Source organism: Martes martes, assembly GCF_963455335.1.
Source record: "Martes martes genome assembly, chromosome: 10".
Classification (NCBI taxonomy): domain Eukaryota; kingdom Metazoa; phylum Chordata; class Mammalia; order Carnivora; family Mustelidae; genus Martes; species Martes martes.
In genome coordinates, this window is record NC_137898.1 from 97062787 (window position 1) to 97080744 (window position 17958).

The window sequence follows — 17958 nt, forward strand, 5'->3', positions numbered from 1 at the left end:
CATGAAAAAATGGAAAGTTTCTACCACTACTACAACTATATCAAGTAACTTCAAAATATATAACACAGTAATAAAACTCATCCAGAAATGAGCATTTGAGATACAGGAAGGAATAGAAAGTTGAAAAAATCAGATCTATAAGCAAATCTGAATAACTATTATATCATTAAAAATAATGTTCTGGGGCGCCTGGGTGGCTCAGTGGGTTGAACCTCTGCCTTCGCCTCGGGTCATGATCTCGGGGTCCTGGGATCGAGCCCCACGTCGGGCTCTCTGCTCGGCGGGGAGCCTGCTTCCCCCTCTCTCTCTGCCTGCCTCTCTGCCTACTTGTGATCTCTCTCGCTCTGTCAAATAAATAAATAAATCTTTTAAATAAATAAAAATAATGTTCTGTTCTTGAGCTTAGAAAGTCATGATTTGTAACTTCTGGTTTCATCTCCAACATGTAAAGAGTTGAAAGCTGTCCCTTGCCTTATTAAAACAAGGCAAATTGGGATACACTGAAAATCAAGGCTTTTCTTGGACCCATCAGAGAGCTGAGGTCACAGGGCAAACTGGCCTGGGACAGTGATAGGTGATTAACATACAGCAGGCTGCCCATTGTGATCGTGCTATTCTGTGTTGATTTTAGAATGTGGTCCACCTATGAATGGTTGTCAAACTTTGTTACTGATTTCAAATACTCTCACATCACATTGTCTCATGTATGAATATACTGCCAGCAGACAGCCTTTGGAGGAGAACTAAATAGAATTCCTCTCATGCCTCACCCAATAACAGCTCACTCCATGAGAGCCCGTGCCTTCTGTTTCTATCTAATGATCGGAAGCGCTATCAGTAGGGCATCTGACTCCCTGACACTTGCCGCACAAATTCCACAATTTTCCAAAATTCTACTATGGCTTTCCCTAGCCCCTGCTGACTGTGGGTGAACTGGAGGAATAGAGTGATAACGAGTCTGTAGGGTTTCACCAATGTCTCCTTTGATCTAATATGAATGCCCCCTGGTCACTGTGATAATATGGGTATCCAAACATGAAAACAAGGTCCCTCAAAATAGTTTGATAATGACAACTTTGAAAAGGATAAGACCCTTATTTAAAACCATTTTGAAAATGTTCTCCCATCCCAACTTTCATTCTCTCAATTGAATGAATGAATTAATGAATAAAATCTCAAAAAAATGTTTATTATGAATCACTATCACTCAAACCACTTCTATACATTCATTTAATCCTCATAACAGTATTTTGAGAGAGGGTCACTTTTGAGATGGAAAATTGAGGTACAAGTCACAGAATTATTTCAAAACTAGTTTGAGACAATATTTGCTTTTGTTTGGGTGCAAGTATAGCATTTCCTTTCTTTCTAATTTGTAAAAGAAATGTTGAAATCCCATGAACAGGTTACTTAAAGATATTTTCATTTTTCTACCTTCTACATAGGAAATATCATTGACCCCAGCTTGCAATGTGGGTGTTCCTGTCCTAGACCAGGTTGCAGTCTGGTACAGCTGGATTTCCAAGACCCTAAGAGGGTAGGAGCAGGAGCTCCCTGGGCAGACGACCAGCCGCCACCAGCTGAGGTAAAAGAATCCAGTGTTGAATGGTTCGGTGCTAACTGTGGACATCTGGTCAGATAGCATAGGAAATCAAGGTCAGAATATGTGGTGGAGACCAACGGTTTCTGTCCTTACCTTCCTCCTGATCTGCCTCACCCATCCTGGGAAACTGCAGGACCCTGGCAAGGTGGCGGTTGTTGGCAGTTCCTGAGAGGAGCGCGTCAGCTCCACAGCCCATCCTGACAGACCCACCTGGAGAGTTAAGGAGCTGCTCAGAGCTTAGAGCTCTTTCAGTGTGGGAGCGATGAACATGGTCACGATGTGCCAGGTGGAGGGGTGGTCACACTGGGATCCACACACAAACACAGATGTGATAGAGAAGGCAGTCACACAGCTGCAACCATGAATCAGTGACTCTGATATTTGCTGCTGTCCTTGGACGCTATGCTCAGGAGTATAATTCCCAAGTTGTATACATAAACCTCAAGCAAAAATTTTTTTAAAAAGCATATTACAAAGTTAGCTATATGACTAAAACAATTCTGGTGTCTGAGTTCCAAGCAGAATACATAATTTTTAAGAAGGCAAAACAATGTTATATGTCAACTGTAGCTCAACAAAATGGAACAAAAGATAGAGAAAAAATTCACAGGGAAAAATTTGATAGACCAAATCTTAGGCAAGTTCATCATCAATGAATTTTAATTCCTATTTTTAAAAATTCCTCAGACAAACCTGTGAAACAAATATTTCTGAGTGGATGGTTTTGGAGAACATTTAACACTGAGAATTACAGATGTATATGTTGCACCTTGGTGACTGAATTACATTAGTATTTTTTTAGAAAAATGATCATATCTACTTTCCAGTGTTTATTTGCTCCGGGAATATGTTACTATGTGTATAAGTTTCCATAGAGCTTTCTTCACTTCCTTGTTCCTCAGAGTGTACACCACAGGGTTTAGAAGGGGTGTCAGCACCGTGTAGAAAACTGCCACAATCCCATCCACGGCATCCCGGGAGCCTGGCCTCAGGTAAATGAAAACACAGGGAACAAAGAAACAAAGGACCACAGTGCAGTGGGAGGCACAGGTCTGAAAGGCTCTGTGTCTCCCCTCTGATGTGCGGATCTTCAGGATGGACCAGACAATGGACACATAGGACAGCACTATCAGGAGAAAGCAGCCCAAGGCCACGACCCCGATATTGACAAAGATCACCATCTCATTAACAGAGGTGTCTGCACAGGCCAGCTTGAGGATGGGAGGGGCATCACAGAAGTAATGCTGGATCTGACTGGGCCCACAGTAGGGCAAACGGAATGTCAGTGTGGTCTGGACAGCAGAGTGCAGAGAGCCACTGAGCCACGTGCTGGTGGCCAGGAGGGCACATGTCCTCCCTCTCATCATGCTGGCATACCTGAGCGGGTGACTGATGGCCAGGTAGCAGTCATAGGACATGACAGTGTAGAGGAAACACTCGGTGCTCCCCAGGAAGTGGAAGGAGTAGAGCTGGGCCACACAGCTGGGAAAGGAGATGGCCCTGCCTCCTGGTGATGCCAAGGTCATCAGCATTTTGGGTACAGTGACGGTGGAGAACCACATGTCAATGAAGGACAGGTTGGTCAGGAAGTAGTACATGGGGGTGTGGAGGTGGGAATCCACCTTGATCACCAGCAGGATGAGGAGGTTCCCCACCACAGTGAGTACATAAATCACCAAGAAGATTCCCCAGAGGGGGATGTCCATTGCTGGTGCATGGGGAAGGCCCATGAGGAAGAACGTTGTGACGAGGCTCACGTTTGTCATTTTCCACGCCTTTGGTACCTCTCCCTATGGGAATAGAGAGAGCACCCAGCATTCAATTGAAAACTGAAAACCCATTTTCATGAGTCAACTTCATCATTCATGGCAGATAATGCAAGAGTTATACTCAACTTGCTTCATCACCATCCTCTCTTTCTCTCTCTTTTTCTCTCTCTGTCTCTTGCACACCCACAAACACATGCATACACAAATGAGGCACACACAGATCTATGCAGTAGAAAACCATAGAAATCCATTGTATTAACTTCTGGTTATGTGTTACAAATGCGGACAAATTTAGCAGCACAAAACAATGCAAATATCCATTCTTACAGTGTTTGAATCAGGTGAGCTGGGTATTCTGCTCAAGGCTGAAATCAGGATGTCATCTGAGTCTGGAATTTCATCTGAGGCTTGGGACTGAGGTGTCTGGCTTTCTAGCTGTTAGGAATCTTCGCTCTCAGCTGTAGAGCCCACCCCCAGGTCCTAACCACCCAGCCATCTGATACCATGGCAGCTTACTGCTTCAAGGCCAGTAGAAGAGTGTGTCTCCAGTTTTCTGTGACAAATTGTGATGTAACAAAATGTATCACAAGTGATATCCCGTCACAGTCTCAGGTCTCGCTCACACCCAAGGGGAGGCAATTTATCAAGGAGTGTTCACCAGGGGACAGCAATCAGGGGGACCTCTTAGAATTCTATTTTCTCTCCAGAGTTTATGTGGAAACTTAAAGAACTAAGAATTTAATTGCTGATTGGGCTGCACACTTCAGAAGTCTACAGCACAGCGGAATAATTCTCTGGGGTCCTCATAGGTAACTCAGCAGTAGTAATACCAGCTGAGACTTTATAAGTATTAAATAAGACAATAGATGTGAAGTCCTTAATAAAGTGTCTGGCACTTGATAGCTGCTCAACAAATGATAATGAATCATACAAAATTGCTTTGTGATACAGAACCGGCTTCCTATCTGTATCTACCAATTTCTATCTATCTACCAATCTACCCGAGTGGGGGAATGAGAGGGAGAATAAATTGTCTTTGTGTCATAGAAACATCTCAATTTCAAAACTAGATCTTTTTTTTAAAGATTTTATTTGTTTATTTGACAAACAGAGATCACAAGTAAGCAGAGAGGGAGGCGGGAGGTGGGGGAAGCAGGCTCCCCACTGAGCAGAGAGCCCGATGCAGGGCTCAATCCCAAGACCCTGGGATCATGACCTGAGCTGAAGGCAGAGGCTTTAACCCACTGAACCACCCAGGCGCCCCTCAAAACTAGATCTTTGAGGAAGGGTTCATCACTGGTTTTTGACTGAAGTCTCGCTACAACCATCACCAGCTTATAAAGGGAATTCCCTCAGGGGAGTTTGAGAAACTCAACGCTGTGAATGATTCCTGCAATCTTCCATCTGATCCAGAAAATACCAAGCCTTGTATACTGTTGGCTCCATACTCCGTTCACAATAGGCTATCCTTTATGAGGTTCTAGAAACATATAATTTATACCTGTTCCCCCAAACATAATCCACTGGCAGTTTTCTACATATAACCTTCTGTCATAAATATCTAGATATTTAGATGAATATGGCTTTGTTAGAGATAAGATCCCTCTCTCCATCTTCCACTCTCATACTCATAAATTCAGGCAATGCCCTTATAGGAGAAGACATCTCCATCAAGGATATGGCTCTTATTTAAGACCTACTACCTGAGACAGAAAGAACAGAATCAACACCAGAGGAAAGGATGTTGCCAACTTGATGTAAAGAAATGTTAAGAAAAGGCAGGCTGAATTGATTTTTTTTTTAAGATTTATTTATTTATTTATTCATTTGTCAGAGAGAGAGAGAGGAGCGAGAGTGAGCACAAGCAGACAGAGTGGCAAGCAGAGGGAGAAGCAGGCTCCCTGCCGAGCAAGGAGCCTGATGTGGGACTCGATCCCAGGACCCCAAGACCATGACCCAAGCCAAAGGCAGAGGCTTAACCCACTGAGCCACCCAGATGCCCTATTAATTATTCTTTGAGGGATGACTATGAAATTGTCTCCACAATATGAGAGAAGCCAGAATCTCTGATCCCAGCAAAGCTTAGACAAAATGTTTCCCATGTCTAGACAATGTGGCTTAAGCTACATCTAAACTGTAATTTTCATGGGTTAAGGGGAGCGGGAGGTTCAGGCTTCCAGGTAAGGAATGAATAAGCCATGGGAGTAAAGGCACAGCATAGGAAATAGAGTCAATGGTAACATCACAGTGTAGTATGGTGACAGGTTGTAGCTGCACTTGTGGTAAGCTACAGTTGAGTCAGTATATTATATACCTGAAAATAGTGTAACAATGTATCAACTACACACAAAAAGATTTTGAAATCATATTTTTCACAAATAAGAGAATAAATAACAGAGACAGAATTATCATAATCATAGCTGTATGGATATCAGAATTGAAATAATGATACAAATAATGATACAAATAGGTATCTGAAATTTCTATTTACCATTGGAATCCCATATCCAGGATATCTTCGTATTCAGATTAATTGAAATATGAACCTTTTCATCAGCAGAATTGCAAAGTAGACTAAGATTTAACACAGGACTATCAATTATGCTGTCACTCTGTGTGCGTGTGTATGTGTGTGTGTGTGTGTGTGTGTGTATGTGTAGTGAGGAGAAAAAGACAGAGGGAGACAGAGAGACTTAGTAACCCAACGTAAAACGATGTCTAACAATGCCCAAGCATCTTACCTCCCAGGGGAAGTTCAAAAGGGAAAGCAGGAAGACTAAGAGAAATCTACCATTTTAAGAACTCACCTTACAGTATGTGATTCATTTCAATATAAAACTTAGCTGGTTTTTTTTCTTCCAATTTTTTACTATCATTGCCAAGGCAGTAGTTTGCAAGTTATCACTCAAAGCACAGATATATCTATGATTCTTTGGTGAGAGTGGCTCATTTCTATCCAAGGACTCGAATAGTTGAAGTTCAGGGAATGAAAGGAAGATGGCTAGATGGACAGGAGCTTAACTTGATTTGGCGACCCAGGGGAAGGAGTCCTCTTGAGTCTTCAGGTTCCTTGATGAGCAGAAAAACAAAAGCCAGAGACTAATGAAAGGTTTTTAATAATCCTGCATAGATTTCCCACTGTGTTTGCTTTTTGAACCCTCCTGAGGACAGTTCAGGTCTTTCTGAAACTTGTATTTGTACCTAAGAGGAAGAAAGGAGGACCCAGTTACCCTTTTCCCTCAACAGTGATGCAGATAAACACACAGCTGCGGGCTCTCAGCTTAAACTTGTCCAGAATCCATAAATGGTCACCACCTGTCCCCACTCTCCATCTCAAGGCAACTCTCTCTTCCACTACTTTTTTAAGCTGAGTTTAAAATACCTAAATTCCTAAAAATTTTTGTTGCTTAGAGTTTTAGAGTGACTCTGCATAGGAAATACCTAAGGATCCATAACTATTTCCTAGTTGTATACATAATAGGTTGCATTGCTCTCATAATTTTTATGGTATTATAAGCAAGTATAAACATTTGATATATTAAAGTTGTTCTTAATTTGTAAATAAGCTTTTCATGAACAGTATTGATTTCTTTGTTTTGAGGAAATAGTCTTTTCTTATTGGTTTGTCAGGACATTTACTAATTAAGGTAACTAATTCCAGTTACTAAGATCAACATCTATTGCTGACTTGGATGAAGAAGAAAGCTTCCTCGTACGTAGTGTTTGTACAAATCTATGCAGTTACAGCGCCTTCTTTAGGAAAGCAATAGGACAGTAGTTGAAGTTAAGAATACATATACACTTAATTCCAGTAATTCAATTCAGGAATCTATTCATGATTATAAAAGCACCAGTCTTAAGTGTCTTTATTCAAACATGTGCTTTGGGGAGCCTTGCTAGTTCAGTCGGATGAGCCTGTGACTCTTGATCTGGGGCCATGAGTTCAAGTCGCACGTTGGGTGTAGAGATTAAAATAATATAAATAAATAAATACATAAATAAATAAGTAAGTAAATGAAGTCTGTGTTCATACATGGTTTCTAGAGACAAAACAACTGAAAAGCAAGTGAATATTGTTACAGAGAGGGTTTAAGAATCCTTACAGAGAAATGGTTGAATAAATCATCGTGCTGCTACATCATGAAATATTAAGCAGTTATAACCACACCAGTTAACTCTGAGTGGCTTTTGTGGGATATTTTCAATAATGCACAGAAGTGATGTTAGCCTTGTGCCATCTTTATAAAGAAAACAATGATAATTTGTACATTGTAGGAGTATAGATAAAGGAGAAGAAGGGTAAAAATGAGATTATTAAATCTACAGTTGAGAGGTGGTGTTGAAAAAAGGACAAAAAAATTTAGAGATGAGAACAAAAGTATAGCATATATGATATAAACTGGTCAATTTAAATTATACACATTGTTATATGTCTAAAGAAACCAGAAAATTAAAGATTTGGATATTGATCTATTGACTTGCATTGATGTCCACAATAGTAAAAAAAAAAAAAAAAAAAGTAAGCTAAACAAAAATTTACATGTCAGTGGAAACATGTTTCCCCCATACACACACACACACACACACACACACACACACTCATACTCATGTAACGAAGCCCTAGAAAAACCAATGAATCAAACTTGGAGGAGGAACAGGAAACAAGAACAGGCAGAATTATTGCAAAATCATGCCTAATATGTGACGACGGCCCACTGACGTTTCATGGAGGGCTCCAGTCCACAGCGGCTTACCGTCACCCCAGGCATGAACCCTTACCACCCTGCAGGATGCTGTCACCCTGCCTTTCCAATCTCTGTGTTGTTAACCCTGTCATGGCCATCCTCTGAATCATCCTGTCTCGCATGTACCTTTTACTGCCCTTGCTTCTGACCCAAAGTCTAAGTTGACATATCTATTGGTCAAGTCTAGATCCCATGTCGGTGTCCCTATTTGCTGGAGGGAATGGGAAAGCATCTCGTATTGCTGCTTTACAGCAAGATGCAGCCCCAATTACAGGAAGAGGGTTTAAATGATACACAGCCAACCTGTGAACAAATAAGTATGCCAGTAAAGATCCATGACTGTCCACTGCAATGACTGCACACCATCTGTATACATCCTTCCCTGCCTACTTACACACACACGATGTCGGCACCAACTACAGCATGACTGTAGTTCTCATGTCACTCCCTTCACACATGGAGCCGTTCTGAAAAATCACCATTTGTTCCATCCAGATCCAACTCTATCATTGGTTCTGAGGCAAGTCGAGTTCAACATCGTGTGCCCTATGGACAAAACAGTAAAATTATGATGAACACATCCTAGATATAATAATGGACTGAATGGGGGGAGGAAAATAAAACATGGAAACACACACATACCAAAGCAATGTAGAAATACATGTTGAAGGTACAAGACTTATTTTGCAACTGGTTATGAGGGAATAGCTAACATTAAGGACTTGTCTTCTTCCACACGTTGTCTCACCAGGACACTCAGCATGTCAGTGTCGTCAGTGGGATGAATCACAACATTGTTTCTGCAAGACACTTAACTGATCTTGCCAATTTATGCTGCACTTTTACGATTAATTTTTACATCTAGATGTAGTTATATGCAGGAATTCTCATAGAATTACCTGGATTCACTGTTTGGGTAAGGAAGAGGGCAGAGTAGAAAAATTACTGCCTTATATGTTAGTGCAAATATTTGTTCAGCGGGGAGATAAAAGCCCGTAATTTGACAGTTTTGTGTTGTATGACAGCCAGATATTTTTCATCACATAATGTGCCAAGGAAATGAAACCTTGGAGAGCTCCCCCCCACCGTGGAAATAGGGACACCAGGGGAAGTCAAGTCCTTTACCCTATGTTAGTCTGTCACATAACTCTTTTGAACTACTTATTTGGTATTTCATGAGTAAATGAAATAAAAAGAAACTTGAGCACAGTATGAGCTGACATTGCTGAACATTGTCAAATTGGACAAGATTTGTGGACTAGCCTAATTCACTGCAAGGCAACTAGATGACCAGAAATGTCACTGAGGTGGCAGGGTTTTTTCTGTAGGCTTGACTTCCACAATGCAGTTCACATATGAATTTCTAGGGCATCTGGGCTATGTTCTATTTCCCACACACCAGCTCCTATTAGCATGATATCACCAGTATAGTCAACACATAATACCCTGTGTGTTCATGGGTGGGCAAGTCACTACAGCTAAATCGTTACACAAAAAGTGTGATCCAAAATTGTACCAGTCACATATGTGATAAAAATTAGCTTTGAATAAATAAAATCGTGGTGTAGAAAAATTCTCTTTAAAAGACAAATATTCCTGGCGATTCACAGACCTGTACCCCTGGGGCTAATAATACATTATATGTTAATAATAAATAAATAAATAAATAAATAAATAAATGACAAATATTTCATTGCTTTTTATGACTGAGTTTTATATATATATATATATGTGTGTGTGTATATATATATATAATCTCACATCTTTTTCCATTCATCAGTCAATGGACATTTGGGCTCCTCCCATAATTTGGTTATTTTTGATAATGTTGCTAAAAACATCAGGGTACATGTGCCCCTTTGAATCAATATTTTTTTATCCTTTGGGTAGTACAATCGCTGGATCATAAAGTGATGGGGAATGAGGAGGGCACTTGTGATGAGCACTGGGTGTTGCATGTAAGTGTTGAATCACTAAATTGTACACCTGAAACTAATATCACACTGTATGTTAACTAACTGAAATTTAGATAAACACTTAAAAAGACACGAAAAGAATTGAGTAGAAATTCTTCATTTTGATTTGGTCGAATTACCAAAAACAGTCTAAAGACAGAGAAAAGATAAGTTATGCATTGAGAGAAAATGCTTACTATGCATAAACTAAAAAGAAAATAGAAAGTATTAGTTGTAATATGGAAAAACATACAAATCAAAAAGTAAAAAGAAATAAATATAATAGGCAAAAGTCAGATAATAGAGTTTTCAGAGAAATGGAAAGCCAGAAATGTTGAAAAAGCAAAAAAAAAAAAAAAAAACCTATGCTCAACCACTTTGGAAATCGTGGGAATGCATATTAAAACTACAGTAATAGGAGTGTCTGGGTAGCTCAGTCGGTTAAGCATCCAACTCTTGATTATGGCTCAGGTCATAATCTCAGGGTCATGAGATCAAGACGCTGGTCAGACTCCATGGTCAGTGTGGAGTCTGCTTGAGATTATCTCTCCCTCTGCCTCTGCCTCTCCTTCCTACTCTCTTTCTTTCTCAAGTAGATAAATAAATCTTAAAAAAAAAAACCTACAATAATACATAAATTTATGCTTTCAAGATTGGAGAAAAATGTGTCATCTGTGAATATACAAAGTCCTAGCAAGAATGGGGACTATAAGGGCTTTCTTATGCTCCTAGTTAATGTGAATATTGGTGCAAACACTAGATATCTAATACAGTTATAGATCTGCATATTCAATAACTACTCTCATATTGCTATCCTAAAGAAGGGGCTGTAACTATACAGATTTGTACCAGCACTACGTGGGAGAAAGCACTGTTACCTCAAAACAAAGAAATCAATACTGTTCGTGAAAAGCTTATTTGCAATTTAAGAATGACTTTAATATATCAAGTGTCTACACTTGCTTTTGAGACCATAAAAGTTATGAGAGCAATGTAATCTATTACATATACAGCTGGGAAATTGTTATGTACCCTTAGATACCTTAGATATTTCCTTCATGACAGTCACTCTAAAACTCTAAACAACGGGTGCCTGGGTGGCTCAATTGGTTGAGCAACTGCCTTCAGCTCAGGTCATGATCCCAGAGTCCCAGGACCAAGTCCCACATTGGGCTCCAGTCCCACATCAGGCTCCCAGCTCCATGAGGAGTCTGCTTCTCGCTCTGACCTTCTCCCCTCTCAAGCTCTCTCTCTCTCAAATAAATAAATAAAGTCTTTAAAAAAAACTCTAAACAACAAAAGTTTTTAGGAATTGAGATGGTTTTAACACAGCTTTAAAAGGTGGTGGAAGAGAGAGTTACATTGAGATGGAAAGTGGGGACAGCTGGTGACTGTTTATGGATTCTTGACAAGTTTAAGATGAGAACCAGCAGTTTTGTGTTTATCTGCATCACTGTTGAGGGAAAAGGGTAACTGGGTCCTTCGCCCTTTCTCTTAGGTGTAAATACAAGTTTCAGAGAGACATGAACTCCTCTCAGGAGGGTTCAAAAAGCAAACACAGTGGGACATCTATGCATGATTATTACAAACCTTTCATTAGTCTCTTCTTGTTTTTCTGCTCATCAAGGAACTCAAGAGGAGACTCAAGAGGAATCTATCTCCTGAGACTCTACATCAAGTTAAGCTCCTATCCATCTGGCTGAGTGTGTTCTATTCCCTGGACTTCAGCTAGTTGGGTCTTTGAATAGAAAAGAGCCACTCTCACCAAAGAATCACAGGTACCTCTGTTCTTTAACTAATAACTTGCAAAGTACTGCCTCGACATAAATAGCAAAAAATTGGAGGAAAAAAACACAGATGAGCTTTATACTGAAATGAATCACATACTGTAGGTGAGTTCTTAAAACGATAGATTTCTCTTAGTCTTCCTGCTTTCCCTCTTCAACTTCCACTGAGAGGTAAGATACTTGGGCATTGTTAGACATCGTTTTACATTGGGTTATCAAGTCTCAGGTTGTCACTATCTCTGTCTATGTCTCTGTATCCCATCTCTGTCTGTCTGCCTGTTTCGCTCTCTCTTTACACACACACACACACACACACACACAATTATTAATTAAAAACCTACAAAGGAGGACAAAATTGTTGCAACATGGACAAACAAATAAAACATTGACACCTCTAATTGGTAAATCTTAGTCTACTTTGCAATTCACCTGATGAAAGGTTCATACTTCATCTAATGTGAATATGGAGATGTCTTGGTTATGGGATCCCGCTGGTAAAGAATACAGTACAGTACAAATACAGTACAAATACAGAATACAGTACAAATACATTTGTACCAGTTTTTGAATTATGATATCCATATAGGTGATTATGATAATTTTGTCTCTGTTATTTATTCTCCTATTAGAAAAATATAGCTTCACATTTTTTGTGTGTGCTTGTATGTTTGACACACAACGTCACACTATTTTCAGGTGTACAACATAGTGATTGACATTCTCTGTACTTTATGCTCTGCTCACCACGAGTGCAGCTACCATCTGTCACTATACAATACCATCGACTCTATTTCCTATGCTGTGCCTTCATCCCCATGGCTTATTCATTCCATACCTGGAAGCCTGAACCTCCCACTCCCCTTCACCCATGAAAATTACAGCTTAGATGTAGCTTAAGCCACATTATCTAGACACAGGATACATTTTGTCTAAGCTTTGCTGGGATCAGCGATCCTGGCTTTTCTTATATTGTGGAGCCAGTTTTAAAGTTTTCCTCAAAGAATAATTAATAATGATCATGAACTCAACACAAATTTGGGCTAAATTTTAAAAATATCAATTCTGTCTCAATTTTCATTGTGTAGAATCCCAACTTTTCTTGACATCAAAGTGGCAACACCCTTTCCTCTGGTGTTGGTTCTGTTCTTCCTGTCTCAGATAGTAGATCTTAAATAAGAGCCATACCCTTGAAGGAGATGTCTTCTCCTATAAGGGCATTGCCTGAACTTATGAGTGTGAGGGAGGAAGATGGAGGGAGGGATATTATCTCTAACAAAGCCAAATTAGCCTAAATATCTAGATATTTAGGATAGAAAGATATATGTTAGAAAACTGCCAGTGGATTGTGTTTGGGAGAATAAGTATAAATTTTCTGTTCTAAGAGCCTCACAAAATCCGTTATGTAAGCTTACATTGTAAGTCTAGTGTAAGAGAAGCAAGGAGTCAGCAGTGTACAAGGTTGGTATTCTGAATGATATGGAAGGTAGCTGGTCTCATATCATAGAGGTGAGTTTCTCACCTCCTCTGAGGGAAATCTCTTTATAAGCCAGTGATGGCTGTGGTGAGACACCAGTCAAATTCCAGTAATGAAGCCTTCCTCAAAGATCTGGCTTTGAAACTAAAAAGTCTCTACAACACAAAGAGAATTTATTCTTCCACTCATTCCCCCTCTCTGTTGATAGGTAGATAGATTGATAGATGATAGATAGATGATAGATAGATACATAGGCAACTCTGTATCACAAGGCAACAGTTTTGTATGATTCACTACAATTTCTTGTGAAGTTCTCAACTGTCAGATACTTTATTTTGGATCTTACAACAATTATCTTATTTAATTTTTATCTCCTAGCTGGGAATACTACTATAAAGTTACATATGAGGACCCCAAGGAATTATTCAGGTGTACCAAAGACTTTTGAAGTGTGCATTGCTATCAGCAATTAAATACTTGGTTCTTTAAATTTCCCCATGAACTCTGGAGAGAAAATAGAATTCTAAGAGGTCCCCCTCATTGCTGCCCCCTGGTGTACACTCCCTGCTAAATAGTCTCCCCTTTGTGTGGGTGAGACCTGAGACCATGATGGGATATCATTTATGATGCATTCTTACATTACTCTTTATCACAGCAAACTGGAGACAGATTCTCCTACCAGCTTTATAAAAGTAAGCCGCCATGTTACCAGATGGCCGGGTGGTTAGGACACGAGGGTGGGCTCAAAAGCTAAGAGAGATGATCCCTGCTGATGGCCAGCAAGAACGACAGACATCTCAGTCCTAAAGCTGCAAGGAACTGAATTCTGCCAACAATCTCCATGGGCTTGGAAGAGAAACCCAAGCCTCAGATGAGATTCCAGACTTAGCTGACATCCTGATTTCAACCTTGAGCAAAACATCCAGCTCACCTGACTCAAACACTGTAAGAATGGAAATTTCTATGGTTTTTAAGCAGCTAAATATGTGGTCATTTATGATATATAACTAGAGATTAATACAATGGATTTCTATGACTTTCTTTTACATATATCTATCTGTGCTTCTGTTTGTGCATGCATGTATATCTGTGTGGGCAAGAGAAAGAGAGAGAGGGGAAGAGAGAAGATGATGATGAAATCATTCTATCATCTTTAGCAAATAGGTTTCATAAGAAGCAAATTTTAGTTTAGCTCTAGAATTATCTACCATGGATGATGAAGTTGACACATGAAAATGGGTTTTCAGTTTTCAATTAAATGCTGGTGCTCTCTCTATTCCTATAGGGAGAGATACCAAAGGCGTGGAAAATGACAAATGTGAGCCTCGTCACAACGTTCTTCCTCATGGGCCTTCCCCATGCTCCAGCAATGAACATCCCCCTCTTGGGAATCTTCTTGGTGATTTATGTACTCACCGTGGTGGGGAACCTCCTCATCCTGCTGGTGATCAAGGTGGATTCCCACCTCCACACCCCCATGTACTACTTCCTGACCAACCTGTCCTTCATTGACATGTGGTTCTCCACCGTCACTGTGCCCAAAATGCTGATGACCTTGGCATCACCAGGAGGCAGGGCCATCTCCTTTCCCAGCTGTGTGGCCCAGCTCTACTCCTTCCACTTCCTGGGGAGCACCGAGTGTTTCCTCTACACTGTCATGTCCTATGACCGCTACCTGGCCATCAGTCACCCGCTCAGGTATGCCAGCATGATGAGAGGGAGGACATGTGCCCTCCTGGCCACCAGCACGTGGCTCAGTGGCTCTCTGCACTCTGCTGTCCAGACCACACTGACATTCCGTCTGCCCTACTGTGGGCCCAGTCAGATCCAGCATTACTTCTGTGATGGACCTCCCATCCTCAAGCTGGCCTGTGCAGACACCTCTGTCAATGAGATGGTGATCTTTGTCAACATCGGAGTTGTGGCCTCGGGCTGCTTTCTCCTGATAGTGCTGTCCTACGTGTCCATCGTCTGGTCCATCCTGAAGATCCGCACGTCAGAGGGGAGACACAGAGCCTTTCAGACCTGTGCCTCCCACTGCACTGTGGTCCTTTGTTTCTTTGTTCCCTGTGTTTTCATTTACCTGAGGCCAGGCTCCCGGGATGCCATGGATGGGATTGTGGCAGTTTTCTACACGGTGCTGACACCCCTTCTAAACCCTGTGGTGTACACTCTGAGGAACAAGGAAGTGAAGAAAGCTCTGTGGACGCTTATACACATAGTAACATATTCCCGGAGCAAATAAACACTGGAAAGTAGATATGATCATTTTTCTAAAAATTCGGTCAGGGACGCCTGGGTGGCTCAGTTGGTTGAGCGGCTGCCTTCGGCTCAGGTCATGATCCCAGCGTCCTGGGATGGAGTCCCACATCGGGCTCCTTGCTCCGTGGGGAGCCTGCTTCTCCCTCTCCCTCTGCCTCTGCCTTCCACTCTGTCTGCCTGTGCTCGCTCGCTCTCTCTCTCTAACAAATAAATAAACTTAAAAAAATAAAATAAAATAAAAATTCGGTCACCAAGGTGCAACATATACATGTGTAGTTCTCAGTGTTAAATGTTCTCCAAAACCATCCACTCAGAAATATTTGTTTCACAGGTTTGTCTGAGGAATTTTTAAAAATTCGAATTAAAATTCATTGATGATGAACTTGCCTAAGATTTGGTCTATCAAATTTTTCCCTGTGAATTTTTTCTCTATCTTTCGTTCCATTTTGTTGAGCTACAGTTTACATATAACATTGTTTTGTCTTCTTAAAAATTATGTATTCTGCTTGGAACTCAGATACCAGGGTTGTTTTAGTCATATACCTAACTTTGTAATATGCTTCTTAAAAAAATTTTTGCTTGAGGTTTATGTATACAACTTGGGAATTATACTCCTGAGCATAGCGTCCAAGGACAGGAGTAAATATCAGGGTCATTGATTCATGGTTGCAGCTGTGTGACTGCCTTCTCCATCACATCTGTGTTTGTGTGTGGATCCCAGTGTGACCACCCCTCCACCTGGCACATCGTGACCATGTTCATCGCTCCCACACTGAAAGAGCTCTAAGCTCTGAGCAGCTCCTTAACTCTCCAGGTGGGTCTGTCAGGATGGGCTGTGGAGCTGACGCGCTCCTCTCAGGAACTGCCAACAACCGCCACCTTGCCAGGGTCCTGCAGTTTCCCAGGATGGGTGAGGCAGATCAGGAGGAAGGTAAGGACAGAAACCGTTGGTCTCCACCACATATTCTGACCTTGATTTCCTATGCTATCTGACCAGATGTCCACAGTTAGCACCGAACCATTCAACACTGGATTCTTTTACCTCAGCTGGTGGCGGCTGGTCGTCTGCCCAGGGAGCTCCTGCTCCTACCCTCTTAGGGTCTTGGAAATCCAGCTGTACCAGACTGCAACCTGGTCTAGGACAGGAACACCCACATTGCAAGCTGGGGTCAATGATATTTCCTATGTAGAAGGTAGAAAAATGAAAATATCTTTAAGTAACCTGTTCATGGGATTTCAACATTTCTTTTACAAATCAGAAAAAAAGCCTAGAGAGGACAAAACCCCCTGAAAATACCTATTTAATGCTACATGGCCCGTGCTTGTGGGCATCCACATATAATGGATGAAATGCTCTACTTGCACCCAAACAAAAGCAAATATTGGCTCAATATTTGGAAATAATTCTATGACCTGCACCTCAATTTTCCATCTGAAAAATGACCCTCTCTCAAAATACTGTTATGAGGATTAAATGAGTGTATAGAAGTGGTATGAGTGACAGTGATTTATAATAAATTCTTTTTTAAGATTTTATTTATTCATTCATTCATTCACTCATTCATTCATTCGAGAGTAAGAGACAAAGCCAGAGCAGGGCAGGGAGGGGCAGGGAAAGGGAGAAATAAGTCTCTGCTGAGCCAGGAGCCCAACATAGGACTCCATCCCAGGACCCTGAGACCATGACCCAAGCCAAAGGCAAATGATTAACTGACTGAGCCACCAGGCACTCCAGGACATTCTCAATTAGAGATCTAAAGTTTAAACCTGGGGCCACCAGTCAGGTAGCCTCATTCTCAGAATCATTCTCTTCACAAATTCTGTCAATGATTACCAGAAACCAAAATAGTATTTTTGAAGATACGTGAATGTTGATTTCTTTAAATCACCTTCTAGATAATAAATCTAGCTAATTATGGACAATGTAATCATTCTGATTCATTAACTATTTTCATAAATTTGCTACCCCTATATTTACTAGCCTTCAAGGAATTGATAGGAAAGTATCTGAAACATTAAAATTATAATGAATTAATTTATTCTAGAATAATTCAGAGGCAAACACAGTAAACATTATCAAGCTTGGGATAAATGCTAGACATTTTGTAAATTAATTATTACAAGAACCCTATAAGATAGGTTCTGCTACTATAAAAAAAAAAAAGAAAATGATGGCAGCTTAGATAACTTGATAAAGTCACACACTAGTAAGGAATATAGTCAAGGTTTAATTTCAGGCTATCTGGTACCAAAGCTCATGGTGTTAAATTCTACTGTACATTATAATCACTAATTTCAGGAACTTTCTATTTGGGGGAGAGCAGAGTCATATCAATGAACATCAGTAATTATTGAAAGAACAA

The 17958-nt window shown here is 40.6% G+C and overlaps 2 protein-coding genes across 2 annotated transcripts; one reads left to right on the top strand and one right to left on the bottom strand.

The window, feature by feature from the left end:
* Positions 1-2433: 2433 nt before the first annotated feature.
* On the bottom strand, positions 2434-3369 carry LOC308350353 (olfactory receptor 10G9-like; the record flags this gene model as incomplete). The annotated part of the gene is made up of 1 exon (XM_080815535.1): positions 2434-3369. One exon carries the CDS (start codon positions 3367-3369, stop codon positions 2434-2436), a length of 936 nt encoding a protein of 311 aa, XP_080671661.1.
* Positions 3370-14642: 11273 nt separating this feature from the next.
* On the top strand, positions 14643-15578 carry LOC308350948 (olfactory receptor 10G9-like; the record flags this gene model as incomplete). Its single annotated transcript, XM_080816389.1, has 1 exon — positions 14643-15578. One exon carries the CDS (start codon positions 14643-14645, stop codon positions 15576-15578), a length of 936 nt encoding a protein of 311 aa, XP_080672515.1.
* Between the last annotated feature and the right edge of the window lie 2380 nt (positions 15579-17958).